This window comes from Talaromyces amestolkiae, assembly GCF_001896365.1.
Source record: "Talaromyces amestolkiae strain CIB chromosome Unknown scaffold24.1, whole genome shotgun sequence".
Classification (NCBI taxonomy): domain Eukaryota; kingdom Fungi; phylum Ascomycota; class Eurotiomycetes; order Eurotiales; family Trichocomaceae; genus Talaromyces; species Talaromyces amestolkiae.
In genome coordinates this window covers 117,079-142,541 of record NW_024468060.1, presented here as the reverse complement: position 1 = coordinate 142,541, position 25,463 = coordinate 117,079, and the positions used below count along the sequence as shown (strand labels likewise).

Here is a 25,463-nt window from a genome sequence, read left to right as displayed (position 1 = left end):
AGTTTCTCACTGCATAAACACCTACCCCAAAAAGTCCTAATCTTCAAACTTTATCTACCTATCGCTATCGCCTCAACCTATCTCCAAAGTCTACATCCAGAAAAAGATGCATCGTAGCCAATCACAGGTTTACCCAAGGTCAGCGACCCATAATTGATAACAACTCACCGAAGTCACTTGGGACAAGACCGGAGCGAACAGCGTAAAACGACCAATTTACGTGTCAAAAGTCTCCGGACGCATTCGGTTAGATCTGGCCGCGAAAAGTTGGCCGCGCCGGCAACGTGGGAGCGGCCAATTCTAGAGCTCTCCACCGCGGCCAACTCTATTCCTGTAGATGTTCGTCCATTATCACCATCCACTCCGACATGAGGTCGCAGTGCGGGGGATCACAATGCCCGCTCTTGCAGTGGTTTCTGTTGGCCGTGGACATCATGATGGAGGGGGCGTTATGGACCTGGGTGTGGCCAAGGGTTCAGCCGCGTTGGGGTCGCGTGAGAACTGGATACTTATAACGATGCGATCCTGATCCAACTTAGTTATCTGTTCCATCCAAACAATTCAAGCCTGATTCTATCTTAAAGCTGAACTTTATTTTGACTTCACTTGTTCATATTATCTTTATACGAATTTGGTTACAATGATTGCCAAAGACGTCACCGCACCTACAGAGGCCAAGGAGAGGCAGCCTCTTTACCCTGACTATCTACGTATGGCATGTTTTTTTCAGTTGATGGAATGTGTACTCACTTTTTGTAACAGCACACTATGATCCTCTTGAGAAGATCGTGCCTGTCGGCCGCTTTGAACATGAGGATCCCGGTCACCGTGCCGACCCCAACAAGCCCAACCTTCTCAAGAATGCTACCAAGGTGTTTGAGTTGAGTCCTCATTGTGGTACAGAGATCCAGGGTGTTCAGATTGTAAGTCAAAACTACCTTCCAAGTAGCAATTTTGTATGGACTACTGACATGAACAGTCTGAACTTACTACCGAAGGACTCGATGAAATGGCCTTGATGTGCGCTGAGCGCGGCTGCTTGGTTTTCCGTGACCAAGACTTTGGAAATATTGGCTTCGCGAAGCAAAAGGAGATTGCTCGTCACTTTGGTAAAAATTCCTTTACAGACGTCACTCGGAAGTGACATGGCTCACATAGTCTGATAGGACCTCTTCACAAGCACGGATGGATGCCTCACCCCAAGGCCGCGGTTCACTCTTCAGAGACCGAGGAGTTTGTCATTGTATATGACTCAAAGGAGTATGTCCAGCCTTGTCACTCATCACTATTTGGGCCTAGGCTAACCAGTTTGTAGGGACCTCCGTATACGTAAAGGTTGGGCCAGAAAGAGCCCTATCCAGTTCCACGTCGACCAGTCCCCAGAGGTTCAGCCCCCTGGCATGACTTTCTTCTGTATGCTCGAGTCACCTCCCGGTGCCGGTGGAGATACCCTTATTTCTAGCGTGAGTTTACGCCCAACATGTACTTCATCCACGCAATCACTGACCAAAGTAGATGACACGCGCATTCGAACGACTCTCCCCATCCTTCCGTAAACGCCTCGAAGGTCTCCAAGCCCTTCATACTACTGCTGGCCCCGTTTCCCGCGAACTCCGCGACAACGGCAACGGCGCCGTCCTCCGCCGTCCCATCAACAGCGCCATCCATCCGGTCGTCACAGTCCACCCCGTAACCGGCAAGAAAGCACTTTTTGTCAACTCCTCATACACCGAACGCATCATCGGGTGGGACGACGAAGAGTCTGAATATCTTCTGAGGTTCCTGTTCGATCACGTCAACCGCGGTCAAGATTTTTGCTGTCGTGTGCGCTACGAACCTGGTACTGTGGTTGTGTGGGATCAGCGGATTACGCAGCACTCCCAGACGCTGGATTATCAGCCTGGGAATAGACGACATGCGTTTAGATTGACTCCTTTGGCTAATGTGCCTATTCCTTCTAAAATTGAGGAGGATGATGGTCAGTGTGCTCAGGAAGAGGAAAGAGTTATTTTGAATCTGTGTTAGATGGGATAATTTGCATGGTTGCGTTTGTTAGTTTCTTGCATTTACGTTGTTCTTTAGCCTATTGGTCAATTACTGAGGTTATATTAATGTCCATATCTACATAAAGGATATCGTCAGTGAATCACTAGGTATAAACTAAGTAGACTTTCCACTCTGTGAGTTTGTAGTAAAATGGCTCGACTCCATCTTCTCCATCAACGTCTCGGCTTTCATGAGACCAAGATTAGTGAGACCCTTAACGCCAGCAGCACCATTTACAGAGACGCGATTCGCCCATCGCCATCGACGAATCCACATTTTGAGATCTTCGTACTCCTCTTCAAAGGTGATGTAACTGGTAGGCAGCCCAGCTGCGTCCGTTTCTTGGTGTCTTGTAGCATCGTGGGGTGCAGTAGTATGTAGAACATGTACCATAAACGAGCCGGCTATCGCAAAGTTCGGTCGGCTCCCTATGATATGGTCAGACAAGCTATAATCCAAATCGTGATGATTATCATGAACGTACAACTGTGCCAGAATGCATTCCATTGTGTCTCTGTCAAGGCTTCCATGAATTCAACAAACTCCTTCACACAAAGCAACGCCCCTCGAACAACCGCTCGTGCCCCTTCGTTGATCGCATTTGCCTGATCAGGTGGAGACCGAGCAAGAATAGACGGCCACTTATTCAAGGGTCTCAACAATGCTCGGAAAAGAGTCATGTGAGCAACGATATACGAAAGATGTAGACTCCCATTGCCATCTAGATGTTCTCGCTGCTGGTAATACGTATGATGTGATTCCGGTTTGTCTCTATATCCTGCTGAGTCTTTGGGACCTCGGCCGTCTCGAAATATTAGCGTATCGGGCAGATTATCGTGCCATGCTTTTAAGCGTGCTCGAAGTGGTCTGGCTGCATCGAGAGAATGCTGCAAATCGCTGGATGTGACACTACTGCTGCGTACAGTGTAGTAAGTACGGCAAATATCAGATAGTATACCAGTCAAGCTCACCAAGTGAGGGAGATGGGCGTGGTTCTCGCATGGTTCCGAAAGTGTGTCGTTGATATCGTCCATAGTCATCATAGCAACATCCGAGTCATCTTCGTGCAGGTGGCTGGGCATGCCACGCGCCAGAGCAATCCATTTTTCCATTGTCCACAGTGCCCACCACAGCCGTCGGCGGAGTTGTCTTTCCCATGATGGTACTGAAAGCCATGCAGACGGATCTCTGTGCAATCCGATTGTTTGAGCTATTGAAACTGCGATTGACATAAGTGACCATGTAAATGCAGTATCTGAAAGGTATAAGTTTGTTGGAAGTCGTTGCAAAAGAATAAGGCAAGCTTGCAATGTGGTCAATGTCGGTGCGTGTAGTTCTGATGTGACACCAAGCCAGGCAAGTCGATAGAGTTCTTGAATCGAAGGTGGCCGTAGCAAGAGAGTGTATAATGCTTCGTCGTACATGATGAATGGAAGCGCGGTTGCGCACATTGCTGTCAACAAGCCCAATGGCATATTGCTGAGAGTATCCGGATTATCAGGTATCTGTTCCTGGGAGACAATAGGAAAGTAGGGGTCAACAAAGCGACTATACAGGGCGATCAAGTGCCAAGCTGCGGTCGGGTCGAGGGCTTGCCATAAATCCGACCAAGCCGACTCGGTTGTCTGATAGTCCACTTTGGGCTCAGCTTTATCTAATAATGATCTGTCTGTAATGCCGAATATTGTAGATGTATCTCTTTCACCCCGCGAACTGGGGTTCAAGAGTCGGTATCTCAAACCTTTGACATTGAGTCTGGACACGTTCTTATCATCGTACGGTTGTGAGTCGAGTAAATGGACATCAGACACGCCAGTGGGACCGATATAAAATGTGAATGCATCCGGAACGAATTCCAACGAGGTCTCACGGTTATGATGTGATCGACCAAAGGAAGTATCGTAGGCTGGCCCATTTGTAGGAGTCCGATGTGCGGGAGACATTCTTTGACTTGCATCTGGAGGGGACTGATTATTCTTGAAATCCGACGGACCCGGTAGATGCGCAAAACCTTCTCCTAAATATGGCATTTGCAAACCCCTTGGCGACACGTTGTCGTCGCTCCTTGAACCGGGAGAACCAAGGAACATCCCATCGTTGTACAATTGCAATGGCGACATAGCATTGGCTGCGAATCCGCGCCAAATATCATTCTCGGTACCATGGAGTAAAGAAAGGATTGATGAGTCGATATCGTCCAGTTTCGGTACGGTGCGTCTTTTTCGCTGGCTTGGTGGCTCTTCGAATGTGCATGCTTTGTTCATGTGTACACATCGCTTGCATGGTGGGCCATTGGGCATATCACAGGTCACCTTTCGGCGTCGGCAGGCATCGCATGGCCTGGATTTGCGTGACTTGTAGATTCTGCCTTTTTGCTGAGAGTCGGACATTTGTCGATACGTCTGGGAAGTAAACGCGAGGAAAGCGTGTTAGTGTAAGTTCAAGATAGAAAGGAAGAGATCCATATCAAACGAGATAAGATATGGCCGCCCCACTTCTGCGGCGCGCATCGGAGCATCCCCGACTTCTTTTAACTAGAAAGTAATACGTGACACATACTTCTGTTTAATTGATGAAAAGTCAACATTGAACTACAGGAAGGATACTATTTGGTCATGAAAGATGATCGGCTAGAAAGAAAGACAAATCACAGCGTGGCTTCGGCGTCAAGTAAATCCTTCAAATACGGTGATGCAAAAAATTCCTTGGCCTTCTCGTCGCTCATGGGAAGAAGTGGTCGTCGTGGTTTATCGCCGTATCCGAAGTGTTGGTTCAGTAGCTTTTTCATACCGGAGATCTAATGGCATCAACCCATGTCAGCATGTCTGCCCGTGAGATGTTAATAGCATGCAAGATCAACTTACTCCGATTCTCAGAGCAATACCGTCCGCCAGTGAAATGAGGTTCTGTAACTTTTGCGCCTCTTTGTATCTGCTAGGATCATGAAGGTCTTGACACACCTCCCATAATTTGACACAGATTTTCTGCAAACGTAAATTGTCAGGAGAGAGAGGAGTTCCGCGATAGAAATTGTACTCACTGGTGCAATATTTGGCAGTCCACTGATAGCTCCAGATGATCCGACAGGAATAGAAGGTAAAAGGAAATCAATAAATCCATCAATTGCGCGGAATGGTATTTCGGGATATTTGCGAGGGTACGAAGATTGGAATTCGGCGCTGTTGATTACAGCCATGATTCGGGTAAGCTTGCCGACATTGGCGCATCTGCAGAACAATTCCTCAGTTTCTGTGTTTCATAAACATGCAGAGGTCGATACAACTAACGTTAATTTTACACCGCAAATATTAGGTGCTTCCTTGACCACATCCACGATCAAGTCACTGTCGAGATCTATTCCGTTCGTAAGGGCGGGGAAGTTATATATCATTCTATAATCGCCGGTTAGCAGTCGTTTACAAATAAGAGAATTCATCGCATCAAAGACAAAGACGAACATTGGTATAGGCGATGCCGTAGCAATATCAATAAAGAATTGTTTGAGTGCACCAGGACTGGAGAGAAGTGCTCCCGCGTAGTAGCCAGGAGGTATAACCATGCCGAAATCAGCGCCTGCCTCGGCTGCCTCTTTTGCGAGCTCGATGGATTCGCGAGTACTCGATGCACCAATGCCGGCTACAATGGGTGTCTCTGTCAATTCGATTTCGTCAAGGGCAGTTCGTGCGGTTTTAATTAGTTGACTTCGTTCCGCGTGGCTCTGAATTTGAAGAATTAGTACTCGGTACTATTCAAAGTGGGAAGAGTGGAAGACTTACGAGATGGACAGCTTCTCCCATGGACCCTGAAATAACAGGGATTGTTCCTGCTTCGGCGGTATCTACAATGTGTTAGGACCATTATACCCATGACATGAAATTTTGAACATACACTTAACATGTTTGGCGTATGATTCAAGATCTGCTTCATATTAGCCAGCTGCTCTTGAGGCCATCAAGTTGCAACATACCGAGATCTTCATTATCATGGAAAAAACACGGCAATGGTGTGTAAATGCCTGCTGGAAGTAGACGCATGTTGATCGTGAAGGGGCTAGTAATTTCGTACGATGGTGTTGGATATGTGCCAATTCAAATGAACCGATCAATCACAGAGGGAATGCAAGTGCAGTAGATTCGGAAGTTTCGCCTACAGTCTTTGACACTTTTTATGAATTATTGTCTACGATAAGATGAATAAGATACCTAGGTAGCGCGACTAACCAACGTTGACTCTCGCCCCAGTGTCAGTAAGATTAGACCGACCACTAAAGTCGACTCCAAATAATCTACCGCATTTTACTAGAATTGGAAATCTACCGCGGCCAACTACTAGTAGTATCCCGAGACTTTTCCCAGAAACTACTATAGTACGAATATCTGATCAATTTTACCTAATGCGCATGTCTCACACATCAAATCCGGCGCACATCGGCGCGCGTTATCAGCAGCGTCGATAAACATCGGAATCCGGCCGAAACACACTGATAACAAGCGGAAAGCGGGCCGATAAAGACCAAATTAAAGTTGGCCGCACTTTGTCGCTACCAAAGCTGGCGACGATCTAACCGTTTAGGGCTTTGCGCCCGATAAGCTAGGTACCTGGAAGGTACAAGGTACGATAAGATGATAGCTTTGTCGAAAGTTTCTGGAGCTCTTGTACTTGCCAGCATTTTCTTTCTGAAAAACACCGATTACTCGAGAATACGGACAGCAAAATACATTATCGTCAGATGGCACCTAGATTCGACCTGGTTATTGTCAACGGCACGGTGGTGACGGCCAGTGATATTAGGTATGTCTGCTATCATCGCGATATACTTAGCGTTTGACTGACTACTAAAATCTGCAGCACGTGTTGTGTCGGAATCAAAGATGGGAAGATCAAGGCTCTGGCATATGCATTTGACCAAGATGAACTCGAGGGAGTCGAAATTATAGATGCCGAGTATGCATTTCCTGCGATACATGACCCTTTAAGAATAGCCATTGACATGATTGTGGTTTTGCAGGGGCGCATATGTTATGCCCGGTGGTGTCGATGCTCACGTCCATCTATGCCAAGATTTGAAAACAGGTTGGTTACTGGCAGAATGCCCCTTGACAGAACGACTCGTCTAACTGTCTGCAGGTCCCCACGGTCTCGGCGGCGAATGCGCCGACAACTTCGACACCGGCTCSAGAAGTGCAGTAGCCGGCGGCACCACCACAATAATCACCTTCGCTACCCAAACGCGCGCAGAAGAAGACCGAAGTCTTATCAAAGTCGTCGAAGCATACAATGCACGCGCCGAGTCGACGGGAAGTTATGTCGACTATGGATTTCATATTATTATCGTTCGCAATGATGCCGATATATTGGAGAATGAGCTACCAGTTTTGATCAAAGACTGGGGCATTAGCAGTTGCAAGCTGTTCTTGACGTATGAAACGCAGCGTTTGACGGATTCGCAGCTTTTGGATGTTATGTTCGCGGCGAGAAAACATTCTATTACGACGGTTAGTGATTAAGATTTCTCTTATCTACTCGAAAGTTGTGCTGACATGCCTTAGATGATCCACGCAGAGAACGGTGACATGATCGGCTGGCTGACTGGTAAGTTCTTGTCGTGTTGTACCTCAACGGCAAGATCTAAAATTTTCACTACAGATAAGCTCGAAGCCAAAGGAATGGTTGGTGAGTACTTAACTTCATTTGCCTCAGCATAACAGATTACTCAATTCATCTAGCACCGTATTACCACGCTCTCTCCCGTCCCCCGATAGCAGAAGGCGAAGCCACCAACCGAGCCATTTCACTCGCTACACTGATTCAGAACCCTATTCTATTCGTCCATGTTGGATCGGCGGTAAGAACTAATTCGTCCAAAGAGATATAGAGCTATGATGGTGTCTAATATATTCTAGCTGGGAGCGGCCAACGTACGCAGGGCACAGACCATGGGTCTTCCAGTCTATGCAGAAACGTGTCCGCAATATTTCAACCTCACATGGGATGACCTTGTAAGCCAGCAATATCAACGACGAATAGCTGATCATTCTGGGCTAATCTCCTACAGAAACGCTTTCATTCACCTACGTGCTTCGAAAACAGCAAGATGATATGCTCACCACCTCCTCCGCCAGACACAAATGACCACGAAGACCTTTTTGTGTATGTGACTTGTACCAGCAGCATATCTGCACAAAACATCTAACGAGTCTCGTAACAGTTCACTTCAAAACGGCACCTTCACCATCTATTCCTCCGACCACTGCCCCTTCCGCTACGACCACCCTCACGGAAAACCATCTGGTGTCCTCGAACACACACCCAGCATGGAAGGCGAGAACCACGACTGCCATGGCGAGGAACTACAGGACTTATTACTACGAAAGAACGGTGCATTTCGACATGTACCCAACGGCATCCCTGGTGTAGAAACTCGATTGTCGTTGCTTTATACAGGAGCGCTGCAGACGGGACGGATTACGCCGCAGAAGTTTGTGGAGTTAACGTCTACGAATCCTGCTAAGCTGGTATGTTGAGAATAAAGATTTGAAAGATATGATAAGTCTAATTGTGTGCTCTAGTATGGACTATATCCCAAGAAGGGGGCATTAATGGTGTGTCTTCCGATGGATCAACTTTGTGGTTGTGAATGCTAACAAGTAGAATCTGCAGCCTGGCTCTGATGCCGATATCGTTATTGTAAGCTCCCTACAAGCCTGTGTTGATATCAATTACTTATAGATGAATTTCCAGTGGCACCCCGAGAAATCATTTAAACCATTCAATCTCACCAACTCTATGCTTCACCACAACGTCGACTGTAAGTTCTTCAATACCTTTTCCTATCGATTATGAAAGCTCATGTTCACAGACACACCTTATGAAGGCAAAGAGTTCACCAATTGGCCTAGGTACACTATCCTTCGCGGAAAAGTGATGTGGGCCAATGGTGAACTAAAAGGAAAGCTTCGTGATGGACAATACGTAAAGCGAGGACCAAATCAGTTGAAGAAAGATTCGCCAAGGATGGATAAGGATCCACGCCGGGTTGCTACGTGGTTATATGAGTGATCTGAATTTTAGACTAGGGGCATTGATATGCGTTGAATTTTCGAGGATAGAATATATGGCATATATTTAGCATGTGAAAAGATCTAATGAAGAGTGAAGATGAAATACTTATTCTGCGTCTACCAAAATAGCAATTAGAAAGCACACCAAGACATGTCACTACTTGGTCAGTTTCAGTATTTCTCTCACGCCCGCAAATTCAAACTCAGCAATCGTCTCCTCCCAGAGGGCATCCATAATGGGCTGACCCTCAGACAAATAAACCAATTGAGTGAACCTGATTATATTGTCAACGTTTTAGGAAATCCTCGCAAATAAACAGGCAAACTTACGGATGAATCTTCCAATCCATACAAAAACATCCATGGGACTCCCTCCCCTTGACCACAGCAGCATCAACATACGTCCAAGCACCATCTTCCGGCTTTCGTCCCGTAAGAGCCTTGTATACTTTTAGAAAAACGCCTGCTGGACCCGTAGCTTCGCGATGTAGATCCGAATCTTTACACATGCCAGGCTCAACTAGATTCACTATCACTTCATCCGGGTTCAGATACGGCAGTAATCGGACGAAGAACAAGTGACCCAACATCTTGGATGAAAAGTATCGCTCCACACCATCCCATGGTGTGATATTTGTATCGTCGAAGGAGGGTAACAGTGGTCTTTTGTCCCGGTTGGGGAACTTGGCCCATAGTGCTGTACCGGAACTTACGATTGTAAGCCTACCCGGTTTGCCGGCAGGAGCTTTGATCTTGGATAAGGGAAGCATGAGGATTGCCAAAAGAAATGTTGAGAGGTAGTTGACTTGCAGTGCTTCTTCGTGGCCGGTGGAACACTTTTTGAAGTGGCCTTTGACAATGCCGGCATTGAGTATTGTGATATCCAGCCGTGGAAGATCCTTTTCCACCTGGTGACAGAATGCTTGTATGGATTCGTACGAGGTCATTTCGAGTTGCCAAACATCAATTTCTGCATTAGGATACTTGGCGCGAAGCTGCGTGGCAGCAGAGTTGCCTTTCTCCATCGATCGAACGGCGAGGATGAGACGTGACAATTTTAGGCTAAGGAGATGATGAGCAGCGTGGTAACCGAGTCCAGAGCTGCCACCGGTGACGATTGCCACTTGGCCGGTGATATCTGTATCTACCGGCGCTCGTTGAGTCTTGGTGAGAAATTGAGATTTGATGAAGGATCGCATAAGGCTAGCGCCTGCTTCGTGGCCTAGTCCCATTGACATAGACGCCATAGCTGAGAGCAAGAGTTTAAACGTCGTTACAGTTTAATTCAAAATTTATTTTGGCACAAATAAAACTCTGTAAGTACGTGGAGCTTATATATATACTACTCGTTGGCTGACTTCCTCGCTCAACAATTGATCTTTCCTAAGTTTCCGAAAAGGGAAAATAACAATTTCTTGGCGTTATGGGTCACCAGCAGCAGCTTTTCTCGTTTTATTGGCCAAATACAAACGCACCAAACCCAATCTGGAAAGCAATCGCTTTCTTGGCATCGGCCCGCTTCAGCCAGGGCCTTCGGAAGACTTCATCTGATCTCATTTTAACAACGATTCAAGTTGAAGACATCAACATGTAGCCATAGCCACCACCCAAATGACTGCTGAAAATCAAATCCCACAGACCAACCACAAAGGGAAAACAGCTCAATCCTTGGCATGGTCATCATGCGACCCTTTTATCGTAGCCACCGACAAGAATAGCATCAAGCCCGATGGCCGCCGTCGACGATTCATTCGATATCATGTCATGAAAGACAAGAATAGGAAACGCGATGTGGCTCSGCCGTCTGTGCTAAAGTCCTGGTTCAACCGGGAGAATGATTTGGCAGTGTCACGGGCTCGGTTGTGTCCTCAATTGAGTGTTTCGCCGTTGCTGGTTGGTTTTGACGATCGCATCGATTCGGACATGCTGCAAGATGCGTTTACGTGTACGCCTACTTCATCCAACATGGTTAGGCGAAATTGCTAATACAAAGCAATAAACAGTTGTCCATATCATGCAACAGGCGATGTATCCCATTGAAAACTGCATAGATACTCGCGAAGATGACCGCCATTGGTATGAAGATCTAGTCCATGATCCCGAGTATGCCCAGACTATCTGCATTAGTGCTCGGGCGTATTTTGATACCATCACGAGTCAGACATTGGAGTCGACTGCTATCACACAGATGAATAGAGGTATCGCCATGCTTCGGCGGAAGCTAGTGGACGTCGACATACTGGTCACTGACTCCATGATATTTCTTGTCCTGGCACTCGCTATGATCTCAGAAGTGTTTAATGAATTTGAAGCCGCTGAAAAGCATCTCTACGGTTTATATCAACTAATCGATCTCCATGGAGGTATGCATACACTGTCTCGGAAACATCTACTACAAGTCAAATGCTGCAGATTCGATTTGCGATTTGCGCTGAGGACAGGATCCAAGCCGCTTTTCTTTTCTTACAATGATTGTTTATGGGAGCCATACCTCGCCAAGTCCAAGAGACTTGCTATGACCCCACAGCTGGATGCTTTGTTCCAAACGATTGACGAGCGCTTGATGAATGTATGGCTTGATCTCCGTGAACTTGCCACGGCTGTGGACCTTGCACACGAGACTGGACGACAATTGTCACCGGTTCTTTTCCAAGAGACGTTGTTATCGGTACTGTATCGTCTAGAACGACTCTCATTTGATATTCATGACCGGAATGAGCTTTTGAGAAAGACATTGCTCATCTTTGCAACTACTACATTTCTATATCCCGACTTGGTCTCGGTGATCCATCGCGATTTAATAAGAGATTTCGGACAGAATATCGACCTTTTGAATCTCTGCAACGATCAACAGTCGCTAGAATTGAGTCTTTGGGTGATATATGTTGTTGGGCCTGGCCATAATATCTCACATGACCTTGCCTGGCTACACCAGAAGGTGCTCCAAACAAGCCGCGCGCTGAACCTCCACAGTTGGTCTGAGAGTAGACAGCTCCTAAAAAGCTTCCTTTGGGTGGATGCTGTCAGAAACAAAGCCGGAGAAAAACTTTTCGACGAAGCTCGGCAGTATAATTGCACTCATGAGCAAGCCCCATAGGCATTCCTACTCCATCTGCTCCCATTTTCGAGCAACCTTTTCACCATGTATTTTTAGAGTTGTTGTCCACAAAATCCCATGAGGCTCCTCCATTTCTTGTCTAGTCTGTACGCTTTTTAAGATAGATTCAGAAGATTTGAAGTGTCACTTCACATAAAATGATACAAAGTAGCATTAGGTGATGATGACAGTACATCAAAGTATCCGAGTGACAACACTTTCTGGATTTGGGTTTTTAATTACCGCTCATACCTGGATAAAAATATGGATCACCACTTTCCCCAAGTGGACAAGGTGGTACATTCTGTGAAATGCAAAATGGAGGCTGTGCGACATGATATATCATCAGAGGAAACACATATGTTCTGTAGTCTATGCCTTTGGACAGCTTGGTTCCTAGGTCTAGAAATACGGCCCTTCAGGCGTTTTCGATAAATATCATTCCAAGATCCACTGCCCATGTTAAATTGCGTTTTTCATGGATGGAAATTGACTCCTATGATATTCTGTACATGGAAGTGCCCTATTATGGGAATATATATCTCCAACACTCCCGTACCGAGGTCGTTGCGAGACGACTTGCTCCGCGACTCTTTGTTGATGAACGTGTTGGGTTCCATCTTCCTATATACCAAAATTATTTGATAGACTCTACATGACAATAGTTTTCCAATCCTAAACAGGGGAGCCCTAACAGTTCCATGTCTGATCCTGGTCTTGTGACATCATTTCTCCAACTCAGCCTGACAAATCATATTCACTTAACATGGGTGGGTTTTTCCTATTTTGGAATAGTATTCGGCCCCCCCGCATTATCGAGCAGGTACCTGAGGCTCCCCGGACATCTTCTTAAGTTCTTCTCTCACTTCACCACTGAACCTTGAAACACATGTATTTCCTCTCGACAAATTCATTTTTACATGAAATTCCAATAATACCCGACAAAATTATAGGCCATGCCTCCTATCTCGGCTTACTTCGCCCATCTGGTCGATTCACTCGACAAATGGGCGTCGTATACGCGAGATGTCATTGACCAGACATCTTTCAAGACACTGGCCGGCGTAGCAGGAATTATCTCGTCAACAGCGACATCAACGTCTCCGACCTCAGCAATAGCCGATCTTTCCCGATGTTCTGGCTATGAGCTGAAACACGTCGCACAGACGACATCGTCGATAACCGCAAGTTTGCAACTGGCCGGTGAGCCGTGTAATGTATATGGTCCAGATATTAAAGACTTGAAATTGTTAGTTGAGTATCAAAATAGTGAGTCGATATTTTCACGTTTTGAGATTCACATGTACTGACGGAACAGACGGCCGCCTTCACGTCAAAATCTACGATGCCGCAGAAGACGTGTACCAAATACCGCCGGAAGTACTTTCCTTTCCGCAAGGAAGCAACGACACGGCGGATCCGCTACTGAAGTTCTCATACACCGAATCACCCTTTTCATTCACAGTACAACGCAGCGACACTAATGAGACATTATTCGATACATCCGCTAACCCGCTAATCTTTGAACCGCAATTCGTCCATTTGCGCACCTGGATGCCAACAGATCCGTATATCTATGGACTAGGCGAAGACGTAGATTCGTTCCGTCGTCAGACGAATAATTACAAGCGGACCATCTACAACGTGGGAGATGCATTTTTACCCAAAAATGCCAACTTGTACAGCAGTCATCCGATATACCTCGAAATGAGGGATGGGCAAGCACATGGCGTCTACATTGCGAGCAGTAACGGAATGGACATTTTTATCAGCAAAACCGACAAGGGTCAGCAGTACCTAGAGTATAATTTGATCGGCGGAGTTTTGGATTTTTACTTTTTTGCTGGGCCTAGTCCGTTTGATGTTGGACGACAATATGCAGAGGTTGTTGGTGCGGTAAGTACTACCTAGTCTATGGCCTATACGTAGATAATGATACTGATGGAAGTAGCCCGCGGAACAAGCATACTGGACGTATGGATTCCACCAGTGTAAATACGGATATCAAGATGTCATGATGGTCGCTGAAATGGTGTACAACTACTCCGAGGCAAATATTCCTGTTGAGACCGTATGGTCCGACATTGACTACAGTTAGTACTCTAAATTCGCTATTAACGTCGAAACTGACTGTGTAGTGAACCTACGCCGCACTTGGACGCTGGATCCCGAGCGGTTTCCAATCCACAAAGTGCGCGAGCTTGTTGATTATTTACATGAAAATGACCAACACTATGTAGTCATGGTGGATCCACCTATATCAGTCGACGACCCAGCCACTTATGACAAACTCCTGGAGAGTGAGGCTTATTTCAGAAATAACGATGGCTCGGTGTTTCTTGCGGGCATGTGGTCTGGTGCCACGGCGTTCGTGGATTGGTTCCATCCAAACGCACAGGACTATTGGAGCAGTCTGATCTTGTCATTCTTTGATGAAAAGACAGGTGTCGACGTGGATGCGATCTGGATCGATATGAATGAGGTTTGCTGACAGCCCCTCACAGAAGAGACAAGACCTAACAGCTCAATAGCCCGCAAACTTCTGCCCATATCCATGCGAAGACGCAATATCCTGGTCCAAAGCCGCAGGAGTACCCCCCTCACCACCACCATTGCGCGACTCGTGGCGCGAATTACCCGGATTTCCGGATGATCTGCAACCACCCAGCGCAAAAAGCATAAGCAAACGATCAGCTAGCGGAGAACGGATCGGATTGCCCGGGCGAGATCTGCTGAATCCTCCTTACCCACTCGGTACGGTCGATGGCATCATTTACGGCGGCACGATATTCACTGATAGGTATCAATACGGCGGGTACGCATTCTACGACACCAAGAACCTCTTTGCATCGAGCATGATGCAAGCCACGCGAAACGCCATGCTAGAGCGCCGACCTAACAAACGCCCACTCATCATTTCGCGATCCTCATTTGCAGGAGACGGCAAGCGATCAGGCCACTGGACCGGTAAGCCCTCCCTCAAGCCCATTTCCTCCTATTACCTCATGCTAACGTGTAGACAGGCGACAATATCTCCTCCTGGGACCACTACCGCATCTCCATCCGGCAAAATATGGAATTCGCCGCCATATTCCAAATGCCCACCATCGGCGCTGACGTGTGTGGCTTCAACTTCGAGACCTGGGAGACACTTTGTACGCGCTGGGCCGTGCTCGGGGCATGGTACCCCTTCTATCGGAACCATGCCGACATCACCGCGCCATTTCAAGAATTCTATCGCTGGCCTCAAGTCGCCGATGCAGCGCGCGATGCGATAAGGACTCGGTATCAATTGCTGGATTATTTCTACACGGAATTTCATTACCAGACTGTCGATGGGACGCCGAGTACTATCCTACCTGTGTTTTACCTCTTCCCGCATGACCCCGTGACGTTGGATATTGAATTGCAGTTCTTTTACGGCCCGGCTTTGCTGATCTCGCCAGTCACAGACGATGAATCGACCAGCGTCACGTTCTACCTGCCGAAGGGGATATGGTACGATTTCTGGACGGGGGAAAAACTCACCATCGGCTCATCATCTTCCTCAACCACGAGTCCAACCGAGAAGAAAGAAGAAGGAGAATGGATAAGCCAGCATAACGTCCCGTTCTCGTCAATACCAGTCCACATCCGTGGAGGCAGCATTATCCCTTTGCGCACAAACGGCGCAAATACGACTACTCAACTACGCAAGCTCGATTTTGAGTTGATTGTTGCACCTGACGAGGACGGCAAAGCGGTGGGAAGGTTGTGGCTTGATGATGGAGAGAGTGTTGATACGGGCAGTGATACAAGTGAGATTGTGTTTGACTATGATGGCAAGACGAAGAAGTTGAGGGTTGGAGGACGATTTGGGTATGAGGCAGGTGTGAAAATCAGCAAGGTGACTGTGCTGGGTGAGAGTGGTAGTAGTGCTATTCCTGGGGGACAGGGGCAAGGGCAGAGTCCCCTCGGATCTGCAAAGGGAGGAGGGTATGGTAAGAAGGTGAGTGTGGACAGGGGATTGGATGAGGGTTTTAGTGTTTCTATCGGTTAGACTCTATGCCACCTAGGTCGAGTGTCTACATACATAGCAACCAGTGAAGTGATAGTCATATGGTTTCATTAAAGAATATATATTCGCCTTCTAATGTATGTTATGTTGGTATCAATATGTACACCGAAAGAAAAAAGAGAACGTAAATCGGATGTCACGAAGACAACATAGACAGAAAACCTCTACATCAACTCCTTATCTCATCCACAGAACCAACCGCTGTAATCGAATGTCATATGGCATGACAATAATAGAAATATGTATATTCAAAGAGGAAAAGGATTATACGGCAACCGTCTCTCCATCTTTCAACGGCAAAGTCGTACCTGTCGCATTGACAAGGGTATGATCCATATGCCTATGGAACTGATCGTGCAACCTCAACGCCGCATACTGTGTAACAGCATCCTGCAACGCGCTGACAGTGGCGCCCTTGTCTAGCCAGTAATGACGCACAAACTCGCCCGTGCAGCCCAGCTCAGCTTTGCTAGGGTATCCATTCGCTTCCGCACAGGGTAGGGAAATGACCTCGTTGGGCCGCGTGTATTCATAGCGAAGGTAGTTGCTGAACGCGGCTTGTTCGTGGCTCCATTCGTACCGCCATTTAGAGCAGTTAGCGTATTTCTCGTCGGTTACGCAGTCTTCCCAAACGTTAAACATTTGGGTGGTACGCTCGCTGGCCTGTGCGATGATGAAGCCTGTGTTAAGGTTGACGTTTCCGCGCTCGTCGAGGTTGAAGTCTGCCTTCGGGTCGAGCGCCATGGCGAGCATGGTCTGGTCGGTGATGTTCCAGTGGTTGAAGAGCCATTCGAGGGGGAGGTGGTGGTAGTGGAAGACGGCATCGGCGTCCATGAATACGACATAGTCGTATGTTTTGAGCGCTTCGCGGATCATGGGTACTTTGACCCATGTCTGGTGTCGGTCAGTGTAGGAGGGGGCTTGGATGAATTTGTAGTCGTAGCCGTGGATCATTGCTGTCGTCGTCAATAAAAATATCAAGACAGATCATTTGAGGGGGACATACCATATAGGTAGTGGCTCAACATGCCGGCAGTATGCGGCGAAAGAGCATGATAATCAATGTGCTCATTCATCATACCACCCTCCCCATTCAACGCCCGAGTATCAACATCGAGCAACAGGACCTTTCGCCCCAGCGACTCTGTGAATCGAGGTGGGTTCTGGGCGATTTTGTATTCGACCTCATTCTCACCGATAAACACTTCAGCGTCGATGGGGTGCAGGAACGGTTTGTAGAGTTGCGCAACTAGGCGGTTCAGGTCGCCACCATGATGGGCATCCGAGGATGGCTTTATTTCTTCGAGAGAATAGCCCCTGTAATCGTACGGGTCAGCACGTGTCGACGCAAGGGATGACAATAGTACGTACGATAGAATATTCGAATCGCTCAGAGACGTATTATGATATGCGAAGAAAATGACAGCCAGTGTGACGGCCACGAGGGCGATGGATAACGGCCATCGACAATTTGCAGGCAGTCTGCGCCTTCGTTCGGGTGTTGGAAACTGCATATCAGAGGTGGTGAGATTTCATCACGATGAAAGGGTCGCACTGAAGATGGATCAAAAGATAAAAACATACCATGAAATCAAACGACTCCGCTTTGCGCGACATAGCAGACATTAAGTAGGGTCGAGGAATCGCCGGAATGGATACGTCTGAGACAAAATTGCAGGTGGAGCGGAACGAAAGACCGGAAACGAGTGTGGTGGTGACGAGACGATTAATGTTTGGTACAAGTCATGGAACGAGACAAATATCAAAGGTACATAGTATTATTAGAGCATGGCTGACGGAGTAACGAGAGACGATCGACAGAGGCAATATGTCAGAAGCAGAGGGGGCCGGATGTAGAGAAATGGAAAATGAGGCCAAACGAGAAGAGACGGAGTAATAAATTACGCGGTGACAAAGTCCGTACACTATACGGCAGTCAGTGGCTGGGAGTCACGTCACATCCTGGTAATCTTACAGTACAGGCAATGCAACGTTGCTTTTTTAAGAGCAGATCAGCCAATCAGGGGTTCGGCTGAGGGAGGGTGCCACGGAAGTCGATCACGCCGCATTCATACATACTATGATAGTACGTACTGTTACGTATGACTAATGTATACATACAATATTATGTAGCAAGTTAGATGGCAGAATACTTTAATAGACGTAGTAGTCAGTGAGTCTACGAACGATCTCAGAGTCAGCACCGACATGGAACCCATCGCACGGCGTCTGCAACTTATTACTATGTACATGGTAGTACGCTAGAATTAGTACAATCAGCCGCATCAAAAACAAAGCCAATCATCCGCCCTAAAAGCGCCACCAAGAGGTCTGTTTAATTACCACCGGCTAGTTTGACCCAGCACCCAATAACCGTTCAATGTTTATCGTGTTTGTGAGTTGAGCCCAGCAGGTCAGCCGCAATCGCCTCCCCCTGGCCTCCAAGATATCAAGATAAGCGAGTTTCTTGTCTGACCCATCCTCTTGGTAGGCGGTATTCGTATTACTGTTTTAGTATTTATAACTCGTATCCTGTCTCAACTCTGCTCAGTCAACTTTGGCCGATATTCCACGGCACTGTGTCGCCGACGAGATTCTTCTCTTCGACAGATCCAGCACGATCCCATTCGTAATGATGCGCTCCATGAAATACCGCTCAATATACCACGACACGTACCTGAAAATTGCCAGAGACACTCACCATAGTAGGCACCGCCTTGAGTCGTTCAGTCTCGTGTAGAAGAAGAAATGCTCGTGGTCTTGCAGGACGAAGAGTCCTGATGCTCGGCCTGTGCCATACATGTCATACATCATCCCCGGTTTTAGGTCTGATGGACGTCGTGCATCGCCATATAACAGAAGACGTCTGTAATTTAGCCTCGAATGGGTTTTAATCGTTGAGGTGCAGTGATTTGGTTCCCTCAGTGTCGAGGATTAAATTTTGCATTACGCTCTGTACACGGCTGTTGATGCCGTCGGCACCAATAATGATGCTGCTGGTGAAGGTCGTGCCGTCTGCGCATGTCACAGTAACCCCGTCGCTGCCTTTGTGGATATTTGTCGATATTTGCTACTTCCTTGTTGGTGTGTATGTGCGTCTTGGCTTCTTCAGGAAGACCCTCGCACAAGCCCGTAGAAGCTCGGGACTATGAAACATCCAACCTCCTCTTCTAGAGCTAAGACAGCAAGGAGGATTTGAAACCCGTGTGCGTGAGACCTGAAGACTCAGATCTCGCTCAAATTCCCTATCGTGATAGAGAAGCGACTTTCACATTCCAGTGGAAACTTTCCTATTCGGCTTTTGTCTGATAATGATCCATCCAGTGCTTCGTCTATCTATTCAGGAGACATTATCAAGGTCAACAGGTAAGGTGTAATGACATGGCTCATCCAGAAAGTGGAATTTCGAAGCGATGCAATGATTGTGTTCAGGTACAAACCTTCTTTCAAGCCGCAGCTTTTACTCAGACTCCGGCTATCTTATCCGCTTTCCCCGAAAGGACGACGCCTTGATGAGGGGGATACGGGGTTCAAAAGCCCATCTCCAATGTCAAACTATTCGTTTCGATATTTTGACGTTATCGGTGTAGTGTGTACTCCATAGCCTGCGATGTTGTCGTGGTTTAAAGACATATTGTGGATGTTCAGACAGAAATAGTAGGCGGGTACCTGAACGGTCCGTATTGACGGTATAATTACCTAGTTATAATACGGAAAATACATAAATTACCCACAGTCGAGTCAGCCAAAGTAAGTCCTGCCCAACCACATCTCGTATTATGCATCTACTATGTACGTAGTTACTAGTCAGCTCACTATCAGTCGACTGATCCAATTTGGCCGGCCTTAGTAGATGTCTCACTTCCCTAGCAAAAAAGCAAACTGAATCTCTTGGCATTGCTGGGAATTGGGCTTGGCTATCCGAAAATGCCGGATGCGGCGGCGTGCTAGTCGCCAACAGCCAACACACTGACAGACAGTTGGGCTCTGTTAGGCCCACTGTTCGTAGTCTTTTATTGACTTTTTATCTCGTTTAAGCCAATGACCGCCGTCGGATAAAGTGAATTGCTCATCGGTAGACCTCGACTACCCAATCACCGCCTCCATGCACCCACCGTCATTCCGGAACGAGTTAATGCGATGAAGCCTCGATCTGAGCCGCAACAAGTTTAGACCTCGTATCTGTACTCCGTACACCGGATGGATTTCGCACAGTCGTTTTCGACCCCTTTGTACGACGTATTCTCAGCTGTACGTAAAGTTGCCAAGATGCTGAGCTGGGTCTTGGTCAAGTCTGTCATGCCAGACTGGTTCCAGTCTTCACTCTCCTCTGTACTTTGTACGTCGGTGAGTTGATGGGAATCTGGAGTTCAGACTACGCACTCGCTGTATTACATAGGATTTGAGACCATTTGATTGGCATACATTCTTTCGTTACTCATACATACTATCGTTCGTTCATTACTCTTTTTTTTGCTCTCTATCCACTCCTTTACCGCCAAAAAGGCATCATGCCCGCCGACATTGACGAAGAATCAGCCCGCCTGGATCCTACGTTGCCGCCTGTTGAGAAACCTGTTCAATATGAAGACAATAATCAGCCCAGAAAGGGTCTACATCCGGCTTTCTTTATCATGTTAGTCGACCATCCGAAAATACTGCAAGAAGTTCAAATTGATTGACTGGCGACAGAGCATGGATTGCGTTGAGTTCAACATTGATTCTATTTAATAAACAAGTCCTTGGATACGGGCATTTCGGTCAGTTTTTTAACCCCTCAACTATGAATAAATACTAATACCGTCACAGCATACCGTTCGTCCTCCTGCTCCGATCCTTGATCTGCGCAATCAACTAACTTAACACTAATACAATGTAGCCATCATCCTAACAACATGGCATCTTACCTTCGCAACGATCATGACCCAAATCCTCGCACGCTTTACGTCGTTGCTCGACGGTCGCAAACGAGTCAAGATGACGGGCCGCGTATATCTGCGCGCCATCGTGCCGATAGGCGTGTTCTTTAGTCTAAGTCTGATTTGCGGAAATGTGACGTATTTGTATCTGAGTGTGCCGTTTATTCAGATGCTCAAGGTACTTCCCCCACCGCCATCTCCGTCTTTCTTGAATCAGTAGTTCATTGTTCTGACATTTGGATAGTCCACAACTCCCGTCGTAATCCTCTTTTGCACATGGGCCTTCAAACTCGAGCCCTACAACTTCCGACAACTCATGAACGTGTGCGTAATCGTGCTGGGCGTCATGATCGCCTGTTTCGGCGAAGTCGATTTCGTCGTCGTCGGCGTGCTGTTTCAGATCGGCGGAATCGTTTTCGAGGCTATCCGACTCGTCATGGTGCAGAGACTGTTATCGTCGGACGAATTCAAGATGGATCCGCTCGTGTCGCTATACTATTTTGCGCCGGTCTGTGCCCTTATGAATGGTGCTGTAGCGGCGGCAGTCGAATTACCGCGATTCAAGATGGAGGATGTGTGGCATGTGGGTGTTTGGATGTTGGTTTTGAATGCGGTTGTGGCGTTTGCGTTGAATATTTCGGTTGTTTTCCTCGTGCGTCCCTCCCCTCCTCCCATCTTTCTGCGTTATCATTGAGTCGGTACTAATCGACATAGATAAGCAAAACATCCTCCCTCGTCATGCGCCTCTGCGGCATTCTCAAAGACATCCTCATCGTCATCTCCTCACTCATCCTCTGGCACTCGCCCATGACCGCCCTGCAAGTTGGCGGTTATACACTCGCCCTTTTCGGGCTCATCTACTACATGCTTGGCTACGACCGCATCGTCGGCTTCTCCGCTCGCGCAGCAGGCGGCCTAATCAACGAATACAAAACACGCAAGAGACGCTTGGCGGGCGTTTTGTGTTTGTTTTTGATCGGATTTGTGGTTGTGTTGAGCATTATGGGGTTGTTGGCGGTGAAGTTTGCGCCAGACAGAATCGAGGATTTGAAGAGTTGGATTTATTATACCAGCACGGGGGATGATACGAGATGATTTGGAGTTGTCTGTGTATACATAAAGTCCCGGGGCCGTTTTGATGATGTAGATGAGGTGGTATAGTGTTCAATGTTGTCGATATCTGTATATTTGCATATGATGGCGTTAGGACTTGATAGTAGATAAAGTGATATTAAAATAACGAAATAATAATCATGTCTATCATTCATACATATAGCTATCATTCGTCCCACGCTATATATCTATCGAGACACCATTCTATCATTTCTTCATACATCAGATCGGAGGCAATGATCAAATCAAGTACCGGAATCCGGCAGCTTGCTGGGCAACAGTAGGGCCATGCTTTCCCGGGTCCTCGCCGCGGTCCAACTTGGCGTTCTCTCGGCGAAGATACATATGTAATGCAAAGGCAAAGACAATAGCTAGCGCGGCCATAGCCATATTTAGCAGAAACGCTGCGAGGTAGCGAGGTGCGCCGTAGTAGATGTACGATGTCCAAACTGTATTTTAAGTCAGTATACTTGCTCGGAAAGAGTACAGAAAAGAACTTACTGTTAGGCGTATTGCAGACGGCATTGATCAAGGCAATAGCTGAAGCACGCTTGACGGCGGGTTGCGACAGTGTACCGGTGATCCATGATAGAATGACAATGGCAGCCGAGTAGCAGCTTCCGGGCATGAGCATCATGGCAAAGTCTGTTCATGTTAGTACTAGTCTTGAGCTAGGAGGGAAGACATACATCGAGCGCCCGTGTTCAATGAAGACACAGCAATGATGTTTGCAACGACGGCCACTGCCAAAGGAATAGCAACGTGCCAGAAGCGTTCTTGTTTCTGCGACAGTTAGATTTTGATTAGAAACTCCCGAGCGAGAGAGCATACCTTGTCAGAATGAAAGCCGACGAGACTGATGACAATACAAGAGAGGATGTAAGGCGGTGCAGTAAGACCATATGTAGTGTTGCGCGAGTAACCCAGGGTAGCAACGACCGATGGGAACCAGTTGACCACGGCAGCAGACACGTAAGTCTAGTACGTCAGTAAAAATTGTTACAAAAGAGGAATTGAATACGTACAGCCCATAAAGTCGCCAGAAGCAACCATGTCTTCGGGTCTGACACAGCAAGCTTAAGACCCTTCCATGCGCTCGCCTCATCCTTGTGATCCTGCTGTCCAATATCCTTCGCATAGTTGTACTGCAGGAACTGACTCTCGAGTTCCGTGAATCCACGAATGGTTTGCAAAGAATGGGGCAGGATGACTGCAAAAATGATTGCGAAGAAGATAGTGACCACTCCCTCGATGATGAACAACCATCTCCATCCGGAAATTCCCTTTTTACCATCCAAGTTCAACACACCAATGGCGATCAATGGACCGACGGCATTTCCAATCTGGGAACCAGAGTAAAAAATGGCAGTACGAAGAGTCATTTGCTGTCTGTTGTAGAATAGAGAAATGTAGTAGACAACACCGGGTAGGAAGGCAGCCTCGACAACTCCGAGGAAGAATCGCGCTGCTACGAGACCAGAAAAGTTGTTGACTGCGGCGGTACATGCGGAGATGGCTCCCCATACCGCCATTGCGACGTTGATGTAGATACCGGGCCATTTGATTTTACTCGCGATCATGTTGGAGGGAATTTGCATGGTGACTACAAAAATTAGCGACTAACTTCACTTGAGCTGAGGGAACGTACTGTAACCAGCAAACAACAGACTGACGGCAGTCTGATACTGAACGCTAGTCATGTTCAAGTCCTGCACCAGACCGGCCAACTTGGCACTGGCAATGTTTTGACGATCCAAGTAGTTCAGAATATACATCAACACAACGGCAGGCATAATCCGAAGATCCAGTTTCCGAACGGCAGACTTCTTGACCCGTTCATACTCCTCCTCGCTGAGAGCCGCGAGGGCTGGGGGAATGGAGGTTTCATCGTTTCCAGGAAGCTTCGAAGGACCAGCTTCCTCGGTTTCAATGAAATCCTGCTGCTTGTCAAGACTCGAACGTTCCGCATCCATTTTGATTATATCAGGTGTAACTGGGTGAACAAAATGGTGGGCGATGATGGAAGAAAAATATTCTGGGGCCCCCAACTTATAACAAAATTATATAGTTAACCGAGAGTAAACATGGGGGGACACGAACCCCGCGGCCAGAGCAACGGGCGAATGAATATCCGCACACACTAGGACGAAGAAGCAAGGATCTACCCCGGATACCCCGAGAAATCAAGCCGAGCTTTCGCAAAACCAGCCGAAAAGTCATCGGGAAAGTAGGCACAGGACGAAAGGCCGCTTCCGGGAGGAATCCCGTCGTCTTCCCCACGAAGGGTGGGATGAAATACATGTTTATCTTGCCAGAAGTACGTAAAACGCTATCTCGTATCCACCGAGTACAAACCGCGTTGGGAATGTGGCATGCCGACCCTTGCCCTTAGAATTGACCAAGGAAGCACGAGCTGCACATGCCGATAATGGCAGACAGGATGAGATACATATGATCACTCTGGTCGGGATAGAACAGTGATTTAAATAAACAGAAATGAAAGTGTAAGAAAGAGGGAAAGCTCGAGTGGCCGTGGGGGTTTCTTTTCTTCCGGGGGAAACATTGAAGGATCCACCCGGGATTTGCTCTTTACAGTACTCTGACTAAGACACGATACTTGATTATTCTACAATTCATACCCTGTATTCAATAAATCATCGACCATGTATCGACAGTCCCACAGGCTCAAGCTGAAACAACAGCTGGAGTCTACCTTTGGCGAATTCTCTTGGCGTCCAAGCGATTTGTATTTGTGCCTGCCGGCTCAGGCACACACCTGGATAGCGGCCTTTTAGACAGCAGCTAGCTACAGCGTATATCAAATCTAACTAACAGACTAACTAACTACTACTACTACTACTACTACTACTACTACTACTACTACTACTACTACTACTACTACTACTACTAATAAGAGGAAGATGTATCGTGCGCCAGGAACTCCTGGCCTGGATTGGATGCTATCGGGCGCACTTTAGTAAATATCTTCAACCGACTCTCCTTCTTGTACCGAACAAACCCGGGAGGCTTGCTCATTTTCTTTCATCTGACTCACCTTGCCGTTTAGCCCAGGGAAGGTCAAAAATAGACGGTGGCGGTGGCGAAGGTGGTCGCTCAGGAATAGACTGAGTAGACTGTGGTAGTAACGATGGTGGTAATAAGGCACGCAG

General features: G+C 47.3%; 10 protein-coding genes across 10 annotated transcripts; 5 read left to right on the top strand and 5 right to left on the bottom strand.

Moving 5' to 3' along the window:
• Positions 1-640: 640 nt before the first annotated feature.
• On the top strand, positions 641-2,025 carry BHQ10_009382 (uncharacterized protein; the record flags this gene model as incomplete). Its single annotated transcript, XM_040882291.1, has 6 exons — positions 641-710; positions 763-923; positions 980-1,109; positions 1,167-1,260; positions 1,316-1,463; positions 1,516-2,025. 6 exons carry the CDS (start codon positions 641-643, stop codon positions 2,023-2,025), a joined length of 1,113 nt encoding a protein of 370 aa, XP_040737884.1.
• Positions 2,026-2,160: 135 nt separating this feature from the next.
• Positions 2,161-4,436, bottom strand: BHQ10_009381 (uncharacterized protein; the record flags this gene model as incomplete). Its single annotated transcript, XM_040882290.1, has 2 exons — positions 2,161-2,474; positions 2,531-4,436. The coding sequence occupies 2 exons, from the start codon at positions 4,434-4,436 to the stop codon at positions 2,161-2,163; spliced, it is 2,220 nt and encodes a 739-aa protein (XP_040737883.1).
• Positions 4,437-4,693: 257 nt separating this feature from the next.
• BHQ10_009380 (uncharacterized protein) lies at positions 4,694-6,080 on the bottom strand (the record flags this gene model as incomplete). The annotated part of the gene is made up of 8 exons (XM_040882289.1): positions 4,694-4,843; positions 4,911-5,030; positions 5,087-5,273; positions 5,334-5,438; positions 5,505-5,764; positions 5,823-5,884; positions 5,935-5,964; positions 6,014-6,080. 8 exons carry the CDS (start codon positions 6,078-6,080, stop codon positions 4,694-4,696), a joined length of 981 nt encoding a protein of 326 aa, XP_040737882.1.
• Positions 6,081-6,775: 695 nt separating this feature from the next.
• Positions 6,776-9,105, top strand: BHQ10_009379 (uncharacterized protein; the record flags this gene model as incomplete). The annotated part of the gene is made up of 14 exons (XM_040882287.1): positions 6,776-6,837; positions 6,895-6,990; positions 7,055-7,119; positions 7,174-7,541; positions 7,596-7,638; positions 7,693-7,719; positions 7,773-7,891; positions 7,950-8,045; positions 8,102-8,196; positions 8,255-8,561; positions 8,616-8,648; positions 8,698-8,733; positions 8,788-8,854; positions 8,906-9,105. 14 exons carry the CDS (start codon positions 6,776-6,778, stop codon positions 9,103-9,105), a joined length of 1,614 nt encoding a protein of 537 aa, XP_040737881.1.
• Positions 9,106-9,264: 159 nt separating this feature from the next.
• BHQ10_009378 (uncharacterized protein) lies at positions 9,265-10,664 on the bottom strand (the record flags this gene model as incomplete). The annotated part of the gene is made up of 3 exons (XM_040882286.1): positions 9,265-9,382; positions 9,438-10,356; positions 10,583-10,664. 3 exons carry the CDS (start codon positions 10,662-10,664, stop codon positions 9,265-9,267), a joined length of 1,119 nt encoding a protein of 372 aa, XP_040737880.1.
• A 207-nt stretch (positions 10,665-10,871) lies between these two features.
• Positions 10,872-12,204, top strand: BHQ10_009377 (uncharacterized protein; the record flags this gene model as incomplete). The annotated part of the gene is made up of 3 exons (XM_040882285.1): positions 10,872-11,052; positions 11,111-11,470; positions 11,549-12,204. 3 exons carry the CDS (start codon positions 10,872-10,874, stop codon positions 12,202-12,204), a joined length of 1,197 nt encoding a protein of 398 aa, XP_040737879.1.
• Positions 12,205-13,160: 956 nt separating this feature from the next.
• Positions 13,161-16,243, top strand: BHQ10_009376 (uncharacterized protein; the record flags this gene model as incomplete). Its single annotated transcript, XM_040882284.1, has 7 exons — positions 13,161-13,407; positions 13,459-13,473; positions 13,523-14,100; positions 14,156-14,297; positions 14,343-14,686; positions 14,736-15,171; positions 15,228-16,243. The coding sequence occupies 7 exons, from the start codon at positions 13,161-13,163 to the stop codon at positions 16,241-16,243; spliced, it is 2,778 nt and encodes a 925-aa protein (XP_040737878.1).
• Positions 16,244-16,525: 282 nt separating this feature from the next.
• Positions 16,526-17,887, bottom strand: BHQ10_009375 (uncharacterized protein; the record flags this gene model as incomplete). Its single annotated transcript, XM_040882283.1, has 4 exons — positions 16,526-17,217; positions 17,268-17,578; positions 17,633-17,769; positions 17,846-17,887. 4 exons carry the CDS (start codon positions 17,885-17,887, stop codon positions 16,526-16,528), a joined length of 1,182 nt encoding a protein of 393 aa, XP_040737877.1.
• Positions 17,888-20,772: 2,885 nt separating this feature from the next.
• BHQ10_009374 (uncharacterized protein) lies at positions 20,773-22,275 on the top strand (the record flags this gene model as incomplete). The annotated part of the gene is made up of 5 exons (XM_040882282.1): positions 20,773-20,897; positions 20,954-21,021; positions 21,141-21,358; positions 21,425-21,832; positions 21,895-22,275. The coding sequence occupies 5 exons, from the start codon at positions 20,773-20,775 to the stop codon at positions 22,273-22,275; spliced, it is 1,200 nt and encodes a 399-aa protein (XP_040737876.1).
• Positions 22,276-22,533: 258 nt separating this feature from the next.
• On the bottom strand, positions 22,534-24,266 carry BHQ10_009373 (uncharacterized protein; the record flags this gene model as incomplete). The annotated part of the gene is made up of 6 exons (XM_040882281.1): positions 22,534-22,742; positions 22,795-22,938; positions 22,983-23,076; positions 23,125-23,271; positions 23,319-23,896; positions 23,942-24,266. The coding sequence occupies 6 exons, from the start codon at positions 24,264-24,266 to the stop codon at positions 22,534-22,536; spliced, it is 1,497 nt and encodes a 498-aa protein (XP_040737875.1).
• Positions 24,267-25,463: the final 1,197 nt, after the last annotated feature.